General features: G+C 39.5%; 1 protein-coding gene across 1 annotated transcript in view; it reads left to right on the top strand.

Moving 5' to 3' along the window:
* Window positions 1–15,146, top strand: part of rabgap1l (RAB GTPase activating protein 1-like) — a 573,823-nt gene that overhangs the window by 412,128 nt on the left and 146,549 nt on the right. Inside the window, exon 17 of the mRNA XM_084311549.1 lies at window positions 8,775–8,918. Coding sequence (XP_084167675.1) covers window positions 8,775–8,918 — 144 coding nt within the window. The remainder of the gene's footprint in view (window positions 1–8,774; window positions 8,919–15,146) is intronic.

The raw sequence follows: 15,146 nt of genomic DNA on the forward strand, positions 1-15,146 counted from the left end.
TTCTGGAGGAGAAGGTTATGAATGAATGGTTTGGGAGGAGAAGGTTCTGAATGAATGGTTCTGGAGGAGAAGGTTCTGAATGAATGGTTTGGGAGGAGAAGGTTCTGAATGAATGGTTTGGGAGGAGAAGGTTATGAATGAATGGTTTGTGTTTTTTTATTTTTATTTTATTTATTGTGATGTTTCTTCTTGACTTGTTTAAAGAAGACTTTCCAGCCCATGGGGACATTACCTTGGGATTTTGGGCTTTACAAATAAATTTGATTTGATTTGATTTGGTTCTGGAATAGCAGGTTCTGAATGAACGGTTCCGTGTCAGTTTAAGTGGTGTTATTATGCATGTTAAATGCTTTTTCTCTATCGAGTTATTATAATTACTCGTTAAAGTGTGTGTGTGTGATCTCTCCAGCTTTACCCTTTCACTACCACACTACATAATGTTAACCCTTTCACTACTAGTAGTGTGGTAGTGAAAGGGTTAACGTTCTGTAGTGTGGTAGTGAAAGGGTTAAGCTGGTAACTGAGTGTTGAGCCTCGGCACACGGCTATGGAAGCCTAAATCCACTCCAAAGTAGAGTTTAATTTGGCTTTGAAATCCACTTTAGTCTCTCACTGGGCTTCTCGCAGCACCAAGATCAACTTAGTTAGTATCGACAATGTATTAAAGGAGAGGGTGTTAGCATCGCTCACTAATGGTTAGCATCAGGGTTCGAAAATTAAGGGGGGCTTGGGGCAAAATGCCCTTGAAAATTTACCAAATGCCCTCGAAAATCAGTTAAGGGGGGCAAGAAAAGCCCCCGACACTTTGCACAGATGTTTAGCCCTTAGTATGCACTAGGGATGGGCATTTTAAAGAAATCCAGATCGATTGATCGCATGCTATACTCGAGTGATCGTGTATTACTCAAAAAGGGGAAAGAAAATCTTTAAATTTTTTTTTTAAATTATATTAAATTTTTATTAGATTAGATTTTTTTTTTTTTTTTTTACTTATTTTTGTTCATTCACGTATATGTTTAAGGAAACCAACAAACGGTTATAATCTTACACATACATGTGAACAAATATGTAAAAAAAATAATCATTTTTTTCATAAAAAATATTAATAATTTCGATTTTTTTTCTTCTATTTTTCTCATAGCTACGAGTAACGATTATTCACGCCCATCCCTAGTATGCACACGCACAGTATAATATGCATGTAATAAATAGTTTGTTAATAAACTCCGTTACTTGAACAATTTTCACTGTGCTCCTAAATTTCTTTGTGTGCTCCTAAATATTTTTTAGATTTTTTATTATTTTTTTTGTATCTACTTTTTCTCCCCATTTTCTATTTTTCTCCCATCCCAATTTTGTATTATCCAATTCTACCCTCCCCTGTCTCGAACGTTGTTAGACCATGCCTCCCACTGGTCTGTCTTTTTTTTTCTTTTTTTTAGGAGCACATGTGCTCCTTGGGGAAAAGGTTAGCGTAGAGCCCTATATATGGAGACATTAACATTACGTTATCAAACATAGGGACGAAGACTGAAAAAAAAAGTGTCGACAAAAAGTGTTTTATAATCTTTATGTTAATTTTCATCATAAAAATTTGGTGCCCCCGAAATACAAAAAAAAGCCCCCGAAAATCAATTAACACTTTGGTTGCCTTGGGTTAAATTCATGATATACCATAGGTTGCCGGCTCTATTTGTCTATGGAGAAAGTCCCCTTCTTTGCAGGGCTATAACTTTTTAAATTCTATTGCTACATTGCCATTATTAGGGCCCATTCAAAGTCCTATATGTATTGTTCATTGTGTAGCAACGTTAAACTTTTTCATTCACATATTCATAGTAAAGTATGGTCTAATGTATAAGTATGTTTTCATCTCTTTCTGCAGCTTTCTCCAGAACGTGATATATAGCCCCAAATACATTATATTGATGATGAAATACAGTTTGATGGCAATCAGCGCGATATAAAAAATTCCAACTAGACGTACTTCTAGAAGTTACTACACGTCATCTGATGTTGACCGGATGGGCGAGGGGGCGTTTATAATTCCGTGGGCAGCGTTATACCAATCATCTAATGTGGGTCAAATGTTGATAATAGCAGTTAGTATCGAAGACGGTAACGTTACACGCTGAAACTCACCCCAGTCTCCGCGCGCCGTTGGGCGATCATCGTAGAGTAGAAATCTTATCATTATGGGATATATTTTTACCCGGTCCATCTCCAGCTTGTATAATGGTATATACGTCCAAATCATGTTGTTTATCGAGTTATTGCCAATCGATCACTGTGTAGCGTGACGAGCCAGAGTCCCATGACCTATAGCGAGCGCCCGGAAGTACTACGGACGTCTAGCACAACCTCTATGGCACATCCTGTTTGGCGATTGCGCCGATCGGCCACCAGATGGCGCTCCTGAACCGCCAGAGAGCTCAGTGGGTCCTGCTGGTGGATCTCAGGCCAGCGGAGGGGACATATGAATCAGATCGCAGATTTTTGAAATATTGATATAAGGACGCTGTACAGCGTCCTCCGGCAACTTGAACATGGCCCGCAATGACGTCAAAAGACGTTTCATGGCAGTCAAAGTGTTAAGGGGGGCAAAAAAAGCCCTTGGAATTTTTTTTTAATTTCTAACCCTGGTTAGCATGCAGGTTGGAGATGCAAGGAGCGTCACACAGCAGGGCTGTCGCTTTTCAATCCAAGTTCCAACTTTTGTTCAAACCTGGTGAAATATTAAAAGTTTGAAATGGAATGATGTGATCGAATTGGAAATTAGAAACCATTTGCATATTCATGATCGACACGTCGTATTGTTACTCGTATGTGCCTTTTGGCGGTGGAAATGGCAGACGTTCAAAGTCATAACATGCGCAACGTATAATCTAACTAGTGCCCAATGAATCACTTTTGAAATATAAATAACTTCTCTTAAACCACTATTTGTGATTCCTCCCAGAACCAGGACTCGACGGTCACAGAGCGCGTTTCGCTCGCATTTTGATCACTTCCGTGTTTCACGTCAACTCCAGCTGGAAGGGAGGGGCTGAGCCCGCTGCCCCCACCTTACATTCTAGAAGCTCCTCAGCCCTGTGACCTGTGACCTGTGACCTGTAGCTCCTCAGCCTGTGACCTGTGACCTGTAGCTCCTCAGCCCTGCAGCCTGTGACCTGTAGCTCCTCAGCCTGTGACCTGTGACCTGTAGCTCCTCAGCCTGTGACCTGTAGCTCCTCAGCCTGTGACCTGTGACCTGTAGCTCCTCAGCCTGTGACCTGTAGCTCCTCAGCCTGTGACCTGTAGTTCCTCAGCCTGTGACCTGTAGCTCCTCAGCCTGTGACCTGTGACCTGTAGCTCCTCAGCCCTGCAGCCTGTGACCTGTAGCTCCTCAGCCTGTGACCTGTGACCTGTAGCTCCTCAGCCTGTGACCTGTAGCTCCTCAGCCTGTGACCTGTAGCTCCTCAGCCTGTGACCTGTGACCTGTAGCTCCTCAGCCTGTGACCTGTAGCTCCTCAGCCTGTGACCTGTAGCTCCTCAGCCTGTGACCTGTAGCTCCTCAGCCTGTGACCTGTAGCTCCTCAGCCTGTGACCTGTAGCTCCTCAGCCTGTGACCTGTAGCTCCTCAGCCTGTGACCTGTAGCTCCTCAGCCTGTGACCTGTAGCTCCTCAGCCTGTGACCTGTAGCTCCTCAGCCTGTGACCTGTAGCTCCTCAGCCTGTGACCTGTAGCTCCTCAGCCCTGCAGCCTGTGACCTGTGACCTGTAGCTCCTCAGTCCTACAGCCTGTGACCTCTGACCTGTAGCTCCTCAGCCCTGCGTCCTACAGCCTGTGACGACTCCTCTTGCGAGTCACGCTGTTTCTATGTAAACTCTGCGAGCAACGGGTCCAATAAATGAGTCTATCACGCTTTACATCCTGTATGCCCGTCGTGGGCACCTTAACTAACGCTAGCTGCTAAGAGTTCCAATAGTGAGAACAGGGGGGTGAGGGGGGGATGAGGGGGGGATGAGCCCGTCTCTCTCTGTACGTCCAATGATTTCAAGTAGCGTTACACTATAAAAACGAACTGGATAGTTGATGATAATAAATATTTCACTTCATTAGAAAAAATATTGTAAAATCATTAAGTCTGCTATAAGCTATTCCCCCTCTATCTTGTACATTTACTATAGGCTACTCCGTTTGACATGGATTAGGCTAATTAGCTTTAACAATCCTGATTCCTGAGCCTATTTTATTCAAAAGGAAGATATTGATTTTGATTTGATTTGATTTTAAATCTTTATTTCGAACATGCAATGAATACAAACAAACAATAACAAAAGCAAAACAACTCAATCTACATGTTCGAAAAGGAGTAGGAAGAAGTATACACTTATTTAATCCTACCCCTTTTCCACTACTCAAATGAGTGTACTATTTTAAAACATAAAAAAGAAAAAAAGAAAAAATATTTATATATATATATGCAAAACAAAAAACAAAAACTATATATGTAAAACATGAAATAAATAAAATAAAAATGTAAACGCCCGTGAATATCAAGTCCCTTCCTCATCCCTGTACCTTGTGAACATAATTTCCTTATACATCAGTTTGAATTGTCTCATGTTTGGACATTGCTTTAGCACCACATTCAGACTGTTCCACAGTTTCACTCCACATATCGAGATGCAGTGTCTTCTCATGGTAGTGCGTACATTTAGCACTTTTAAATTGTGTTCTCCCCTCAGATTATAACCCCCCTCCCTATCAAAGAACAATTCTTGAATGTTTCTTGGAAGTGCATGACTTTTCCACTCTAAAGCTATACTAAAAAGCTATTTATGGCCGGTAAAAATCTCTCTGGCTGGTATTTTTATTATTATTATTATTATTATTATTATTATTATTATTATTATTATTATTATTATTATTATTATTATTATTATTATTATTATTATTATTATTATTATTATTATTATTATTATTATTATTATTATTATCTAAAGCTAAAAAGGATGAGGATTGTAACTGAGGGGTACAATTCCCTGACTGTATTGAATAAGTATGGTATCATTAAACCACTACTGCGTTATGTACATTACTACTGGCCATACAGTACACAGGTATATGTGATGAACACTCCCACAATAACACGGCTTCACAAGAAATACTGTTTAGAAGAATATTTATTAGCAGCACGAAGATTATCTTACATTACTTATCAAGATTGAGAGTTGCGCTTGTAAGGCGAAGAATGTGCATGAATAGGTCAAGAGCGTAAGTCCATGAGAATATTACGCAGGAGATAATTAATACCACCTGTATCATAAGAATTATATATGGTACACTAGTAGGTCCGCTGGAGATACTAAAAGGGTCCCTCCGGTTGTAAGCCAGCAGGGGAGAGGATGTTCGAATGCAAAAGTCTGGATCACAGAGGAATCAATAAGCTCCAGCTACAGGAGGCGGTACATTACTCCCTTGATCGGCAGATGAAAGCAGCAGCTATAATCCAAGTATGCGTGCAGCATAGGTGAAAGCCAGCCAGCCTCTCCTAGAGACGGGCTCGAGTGATGCTCCTCACGGGTAAATCCCACACAGCAGCGGGTAGACGGTTCTCTTGGTCCAGCAGCCACAGTACCAAAATCAATATAATCCAGCCGGAAAGGGCTCTGCATTCACCGGTGTAGATTCTCCTGTGCACGGTACTTCACATTTAACTAGGTCAAACTTGACGTTATTTCACTAAGCTCTGACACTTTTACTATCCTATTCGCACGCGGTTATAATTGCTCTATTTAGACGCAAGGTTGCTCACTTCACTTGGTCGTTGACTCGTGATGAAGGCTTTACTAGTAAGGAACGAACGATACGTTGAACGAACGTTTTAGGATAAGACAAGACTACTGCTGTATCCACCTGCGACGTATTTATACGTACGGTGAATAATCTAGTGCCAACCTCATTTCTGTCTCGTATTCCTGCGCAAAACTGGGCATGTTGAGACAAGCCTTGGCGGTGGCTTTGAACTCGACATTGGGGGGTATGGCCGTGGCGCCTAGGGGATCGCTTCCAATAGGAGAACGAATATTATGGTCTGTCCTGTACCAGGTAAAGGGATATTCCGTGTATATGTACAAAGAATATACAAGGGATATCAAACGATATATAAATAGTATACATGGGATCTCAAGCAATAAATATATATATTCGGTTTAATCTGACCCTTTGTAACAAGGATACTCATTAAACATTTGGAAATATTCAATTGCAAATATAATCAATTGTTGTTGATTTTTGAGGTAAATGAATGGTTTAGACTAATCGACTAATCGATAAAATAATCAACTGATTAATCGACAACAAAATAATCATTAGTGACAGCTAGGGCTGGGCGATATGGAAAAAAATCATATCGCGATAACGATATGATAATGTTATCATATTTCTCGATATCGATAATTATCGAATTGTTATAAGTATAATTTTTTTTTTATTTTTTTTTTACAACAGATTTATGTTTATTTTGCAGCAATTCTTTGTCATTGCCGCCATCTTTAGTGTTACAGCCCCTCACGCTCCAGTTCTCAGGCTGCAGCTGGTTTAAAAGCGAAAGTAAACCGGCTTCTCTGCTGGCTGTGGCTCCAGGGGAGTTGAACAGTTCTGGCTCTGCTAGTTTCTTTTCTGTCTTTTGGCGCTTTTTTGGTGGACAAACAACCGCACATGTGCACCGTGACTGGAGTCTAGTTCTGCTAGCACACATAGCCTACTGTGTACAGACGGTTTCAAACTGTATTTTAAATTAGAAAGCAAACAAAATAAATGGACAAGAGAAAAGTAAATCTCAATTTGGTCAGTATTGTAATTTGGACAAGCAAAGCCATTACTTTAAGTTGCAGGCAAGAAAGACAAGTCTGTCCACTGTCTCTGGTTTTAAAACAGCCCTGTTAAAGGTCACAAAAAAAAAGATTTTTCGATTTATTTTTATTTCGATATTCGATATCGATTATTAAAATATATCGCGATATTTATCGTTATCGTTATATCGCCCAGCCCTAGTGACAGCCCTAATGGTTTGGCTGTAATACGTATAGTTTTGATCTTCAGTGAGTGGCTTCAATGGAACCTCACTCCCAGGTCTGTTCTGTTATAGATGGAACCTCACTCCCAGGTCTGTTGTGTTATAGATGGAACCTCACTCCCAGGTCTGTTCTGTTACAGATGGAACCTCACTCCCAGGTCTGTTCTGTTACAGATGGAACCTCACTCCCAGGTCTGTTCTGTTACAGATGGAACCTCACTCCCAGGTCTGTTCTGTTACAGATGGAACCTCACTCCCAGGTCTGTTGTGTTACAGATGGAACCTCACTCCCAGGTCTGTTGTAGATGGAACCTCACTCCCAGGTCTGTTCTGTTACAGATGGAACCTCACTCCCAGGTCTGTTCTGTTACAGATGGAACCTCACTCCCAGGTCTGTTGTGTTACAGATGGAACCTCACTCCCAGGTCTGTTGTAGATGGAACCTCACTCCCAGGTCTGTTCTGTTACAGATGGAACCTCACTCCCAGGTCTGTTCTGTTACAGATGGAACCTCACTCCCAGGTCTGTTCTGTTATAGATGGAACCTCACTCCCAGGTCTGTTCTGTTACAGATGGAACCTCACTCCCAGGTCTGTTCTGTTACAGATGGAACCTCACTCCCAGGTCTGTTCTGTTACAGATGGAACCTCACTCTGTTCTGTTACAGATGGAACCTCACTCTGTTCTGTTACAGATGGAACCTCACTCTGTTCTGTTACAGATGGAACCTCACTCTGTTCTGTTACAGATGCTGCTGATGAAGCACCAGTTGAGCCTCGCCACAAAATAAATAAATGAATGCATAACCTTATGGTTATATTATATATTTAACACTGTTTCTATTATCAGCATAAGGGTATTTATTTGTGTGAGACAGATATGATTTTCTTGAGGTCAACACAATAAAGCTCTTTTAAAATAGGAAAAAAAAATTGTGTTCAATCTTGAGTTTTCTTTTCTCCAAATAAAAAAGGAAATTAAGGGGACACTACCTTGAATCTGTGGAACATGTTTATTACGTTTTGCGAAGAAACTAGATTGTCTAAATCAAATTCGAATCATTTATTTTCAAGCAGCTCTTGTATAATAGACCTTTTGAGAAGAAATCCATTGCTATTCTGATGCTATGGGAACAGCTTTGGCCCCTGTTTATTTCCTCTCAAGTTGTTATCATTCATTTAGATGACATAATTGTGTCCAATGATATCACAATGTCATAATTTCATTGCAATATGATCCCAACCTACTCACTTACTATATCCTATTTCCAGCATATTATATAGATAGATAGATAGATAGATAGATAGATAGATAGATAGATAGATAGATAGATAGATAGATAGATAGATAGATAGATAGATAGATAGATAGATAGATAGATAGATAGATAGATAGATAGATAGATAGATAGATACTTTATTAGATGTCCCCACTTCTGTAGTGACTTCAGGGGGGGATGTACCCTGGATCTCCCAGACCACAAGCGACAGAGCTAACCAGTCAACTAAAGGGTCTGACCTGTTGGTCGAGGGCTACAGTAGCATGTCTAGGCATCCATGGTTGTTACAATATCCTATATGTACTACAGTACTGTCCTGCCCTCTATATCCCATGTCCTATTTGTTATCCAGTCCTATACTATATATAGCTCTTCCTGCCGTGTACCATCTGACCTTTCCTTCCTGTCTCCTTTGTTCTCCCGCCCCTCCAGGAGCAGATCCCAGATCTGTGGAGCCACTTCCAGGATCTGAACCTGGAGGCCCACATGTTCGCCTCCCAGTGGTTCCTGACCCTCTTCACCGCCAAGTTCCCGCTCTGCGTGGTCTTCCACATCACAGACCTGCTGCTCTGCCAGGTAACTCACCCGCTCTGCGTGGTCTTCCACATCACAGACCTGCTGCTCTGCCAGGTAACTCACCCGCTCTGCGTGGTCTTCCACATCACAGACCTGCTGCTCTGCCAGGTAACTCACCCGCTCTGCGTGGTCTTCCACATCACAGACCTGCTGCTCTGCCAGGTAACTCACCCACCTGCTGCTCTGCCAGGTAACTCACCCACCTGCTGCTCTGCCAGGTAACTCACCCACCTGCTGCTCTGCCAGGTAACTCATCCACCTGCTGCTCTGCCAGGTAACTCACCCACCTGCTGCTCTGCCAGGTAACTCACCCACCTGCTGCTCTGCCAGGTAACTCACCCACCTGCTGCTCTGCCAGGTAACTCACCCACCTGCTGCTCTGCCAGGTAACTCACCCACCTGCTGCTCTGCCAGGTAACTCACCCGCTCTGCGTGGTCTTCCACATCACAGACCTGCTGCTCTGCCAGGTAACTCACCCACCTGCTGCTCTGCCAGGTAACTCACCCACCTGCTGCTCTGCCAGGTAACTCACCCGCTCTGCGTGGTCTTCCACATCACCCACCTGCTGCTCTGCCAGGTAACTCACCCGCTCTGCGTGGTCTTCCACATCACCCACCTGCTGCTCTGCCAGGTAACTCACCCGCTCTGTGTGGTCTTCCACATCACCCACCTGCTGCTCTGCCAGGTAACTCACCCACCTGCTGCTCTGCCAGGTAACTCCCCCGCCTGCTGCTCTGCCAGGTAACTCACTCGCTCTGCGTGGTCTTCCACATCACAGACCTGCTGCTCTGCCAGGTAACTCACCCGCTCTGCGTGGTCTTCCACATCACAGACCTGCTGCTCTGCCAGGTAACTCACCCGCTCTGCGTGGTCTTCCACATCACAGACCTGCTGCTCTGCCAGGTAACTCACCCGCTCTGCGTGGTCTTCCACATCACAGACCTGCTGCTCTGCCAGGTAACTCACCCGCTCTGCGTGGTCTTCCACATCACAGACCTGCTGCTCTGCCAGGTAACTCACCCGCTCTGCGTGGTCTTCCACATCACAGACCTGCTGCTCTGCCAGGTAACTCACCCGGTTAATCAGCGCCAGAGCGGACCGCTGGAGAGCTCCACTATGTACTGATTCTGCACACGTGATTTGTTTATTCTCTGGGCTTCTTGTATTGGAAGAGCGAAATGAGGATATAATAGGAATGGGCATGATCTGAACGTCATCGAGATGCTGAGCTCTCTCCCGGGGCAAACTCAAACCGTGTGCAAGTCAATAAACGCTTTTCTGAGAACGGCAGGAGAAATGCTGAGCCAGGGCACCCTATAAACAAATAAAATAAATTAATAGAAGTTCACTAAACATCTTAAAACCCGTATTACATGGCTAGTTCAATAAACATCTTTAAACAGCTCAGGCTATGTTTGCCATCAGTTCCAGTTGGTTTGCTAAACCTAACCTAATGTACCGCGTGATTACATATGCACGCCGCATTTCTCGGAGACGCTCTCTGATTGGCACTGACTGACGCTCTCTGATTGGCCACTGACACGCTTGCCCAATCCGTGACGAGCTGTGTCTTTGCCCATTTCCTCGTCAAACAGCCTGCAAACTACCTGGCGTTCTATCGCCATGCTCTAAGACAAACTCTAACCTTAACCAACTTCGAAAGAGTGCCTAAGCTTAACCAGTGTAGAAATAGGCGTCGGCCAATCAGAGAGCGTCTCCGAGAAATGCGGCGTGCATATGTAATCACGCTAATGTACCAGTTGGAGGCCATAATTGATTTTAACTTTCACTTTAATTTACCCCTTAAGCTTTATTTTCAGCCTTCTCATAAAAGCTCTTAAGACTTTATTTCTAAATGGAAAACCAGGTACATTTTACATTACATTTTGTAATTTAGCTGATGCCTTTGTCCATCTCTCACTCTATCATCTCTCACTCTATCATCTCTCACTCTATCATCTCTCTCTCTATCATCTCTCACTCTATCATCTCTCACTCTATCATCTCTCACTCTATCATCTCTCACTCTATCATCTCTCACTCTATCATCTCTCACTCCATCATCTCTCACTCTATCATCTCTCTCTATCATCTCTCTCTCTATCATATCTCACTCCATCATCTCTCACTCTATCATCTCTCTATCATCTCTCACTCTATATCATCTCTCTCTCTATCATCTCTCACTCTATCATCTCTCTCTCTATCATCTCTCTCTCTATCATCTCTCACTCTATCATCTCTCACTCTATCATCTCTCACTCTATCATCTCTCACTCTATCATATCTCTCTCTCTCTGTCTCTCTCTCGCTCTCTCTCTATCATCTCTCTCTCTATATCATCTCTCTCTCTATCATCTCTCTCTCTATATCATCTCTCTCTCTATCATCTCTCACTCTATCATCTCTCTCTCTATCATCTCTCTCTATCATCTCTCACTCTATCATCTCTCTCTCTATCATCTCTCACTCTATCATCTCTCTCTCTATCATCTCTCTCTATCATCTCTCACTCTATCATCTCTCTCTCTATCATCTCTCACTCTATCATCTCTCACTCTATCATCTCTCTCTCTATCATCTCTCACTCTATCATCTATCTCTCTATCATCTCTCACTCTATCATCTCTCACTCTATCATCTCTCACTCTATCATCTCTCTCTCTATCATCTCTCACTCTATCATCTCTCACTCTATCATCTATCTCTCTATCATCTCTCACTCTATCATCTCTCACTCTATCATCTCTCACTCTATCATCTATCTCTCTATCATCTCTCACTCTATCATCTCTCACTCTATCATCTCTCTCTCTATCATCTCTCTCTCTATCATCTCTCTCTCTATCATCTCTCTCTATATCATCTCTCTCTCTATCATCTCTCTCTCTCATATGACTGCATTGCACCTCAGAATAGTTAACCCTGTAATCGACCCATATAGTTGAGCTGTCAACGCAACTTCACCAATCATCCAGATGCAGCCACAGCCAGAAGCAGTGCATCCAGTATAACATACAGTATAACATACAGTATCACATCCAGTATAACATACAGTATCACATACAGTATAACATACAGTATCACATACAGTATAACATACAGTATAACATACAGTATCACATACAGTATAACATACAGTATCACATACAGTATCACATACAGTATAACATACAGTATCACATACAGTATAACATACAGTATAACATACAGTATAACATCCAGTATAACATCCAGTATAACATACAGTATCACATATAGTATCACATACAGTATAACATTATCACATACAGTATAACATACAGTATCACATACAGTATCACATACAGTATAACATACAGTATCACATATAGTATAACATACAGTATAACATACAGTATAACATACAGTATAACATACAGTATCACATACAGTATAACATACAGTATAACATCCAGTATCACATACAGTATCACATACAGTATAACATACAGTATCACATACAGTATCACATACAGTATAACATCCAGTATAACATCCAGTATCACATACAGTATAACATACAGTATAACATACAGTATCACATACAGTATAACATACAGTATAACATACAGTATAACATATAGTATAACATACAGTATAACATACAGTATAACATACAGTATAACATACAGTATCACATATAGTATCACATACAGTATAACATACAGTATAACATACAGTATCACATACAGTATAACATACAGTATAACATACAGTATAACATACAGTATCACATACAGTATAACATACAGTATAACATACAGTATAACATACAGTATAACATATAGTATAACATATAGTATAACATACAGTATAACATACAGTATAACATACAGTATAACATTATCACATACAGTATAACATACAGTATAACATACAGTATAACATACAGTATCACATCCAGTATCACATACAGTATCACATACAGTATAACATACAGTATCACATACAGTATCACATACAGTATAACATCCAGTATAACATCCAGTATCACATACAGTATAACATACAGTATAACATACAGTATCACATACAGTATAACATACAGTATAACATACAGTATCACATATAGTATAACATACAGTATAACATACAGTATAACATACAGTATCACATACAGTATCACATACAGTATCACATACAGTATAACATACAGTATAACATACAGTATAACATACAGTATAACATACAGTATCACATATAGTATAACATACAGTATAACATACAGTATAACATACAGTATAACATTATCACATACAGTATAACATACAGTATAACATACAGTATAACATACAGTATCACATACAGTATCACATACAGTATAACATTATCACATACAGTATAACATACATTATAACATACAGTATAACATACAGTATAACATCCAGTATAACATACAGTATAACATACATTATAACATACAGTATCACATACAGTATCACATATAGTATCACATACAGTATAACATACAGTATAACATCCAGTATCACATACAGTATAACATACAGTATAACATATAGTATAACATACAGTATAACATACAGTATCACATATAGTATCACATATAGTATAACATACAGTATAACATACAGTATAACATACAGTATAACATACAGTATAACATTATCACATACAGTATAACATACAGTATAACATACAGTATAACATACAGTATCACATACAGTATAACATTATCACATACATTATAACATACAGTATAACATACAGTATAACATCCAGTATAACATACAGTATAACATACATTATAACATACAGTATCACATACAGTATCACATATAGTATCACATATAGTATAACATACAGTATAACATATAGTATAACATACAGTATAACATACAGTATCACATATAGTATCACATACAGTATCACATACAGTATAACATACAGTATAACATACAGTATAACATATAGTATAACATACAGTATCACATACAGTATCACATACAGTATAACATACAGTATAACATACAGTATAACATATAGTATAACATACAGTATCACATACAGTATCACATACAGTATCACATACAGTATCACATACAGTATCACATACAGTATAACATCCAGTATCACATACAGTATCACATACAGTATCACATACAGTATCACATACAGTATCACATACAGTATAACATTATCACATACAGTATCACATATAGTATAACATACAGTATAACATACAGTATCACATATAGTATAACATACAGTATCACATACAGTATAACATACAGTATCACATATAGTATAACATACAGTATAACATTATCACATACAGTATAACATACATTATAACATACAGTATAACATCCAGTATAACATACAGTATAACATACAGTATCACATACAGTATCACATACAGTATCACATACAGTATAACATCCAGTATAACATACAGTATCACATACAGTATCACATACAGTATCACATACATTATAACATACAGTATAACATTATCACATACAGTATCACATATAGTATCACATACAGTATAACATACAGTATAACATACAGTATCACATACAGTATAACATACAGTATCACATACAGTATCACATATAGTATCACATACATTATCACATACAGTATCACATACAGTATAACATACAGTATCACATACAGTATAACATCCAGTATAACATACAGTATCACATACAGTATAACATACAGTATAACATTATCACATACAGTATAATATACAGTATAACATACAGTATCACATACAGTATCACATACAGTATAACATTATCACATACATTATAACATACAGTATAACATACAGTATAACATCCAGTATAACATACAGTATAACATACATTATAACATACAGTATCACATACAGTATCACATATAGTATCACATATAGTATAACATACAGTATAACATATAGTATAACATACAGTATAACATACAGTATCACATATAGTATCACATACAGTATCACATACAGTATAACATACAGTATAACATATAGTATAACATACAGTATAACATACAGTATCACATACAGTATAACATCCAGTATAACATCCAGTATCACATCCAGTATCACATACAGTATCACATACAGTATCACATACAGTATCACATACAGTATAACATACAGTATCACATACAGTATAACATACAGTATAACATACAGTATCACATACAGTATAACATACAGTATCACATATAGTATAACATAC

This window comes from Notolepis coatsorum, assembly GCF_963971535.1.
Source record: "Notolepis coatsorum genome assembly, chromosome: 3".
NCBI lineage: Eukaryota > Metazoa > Chordata > Actinopteri > Aulopiformes > Paralepididae > Notolepis > Notolepis coatsorum.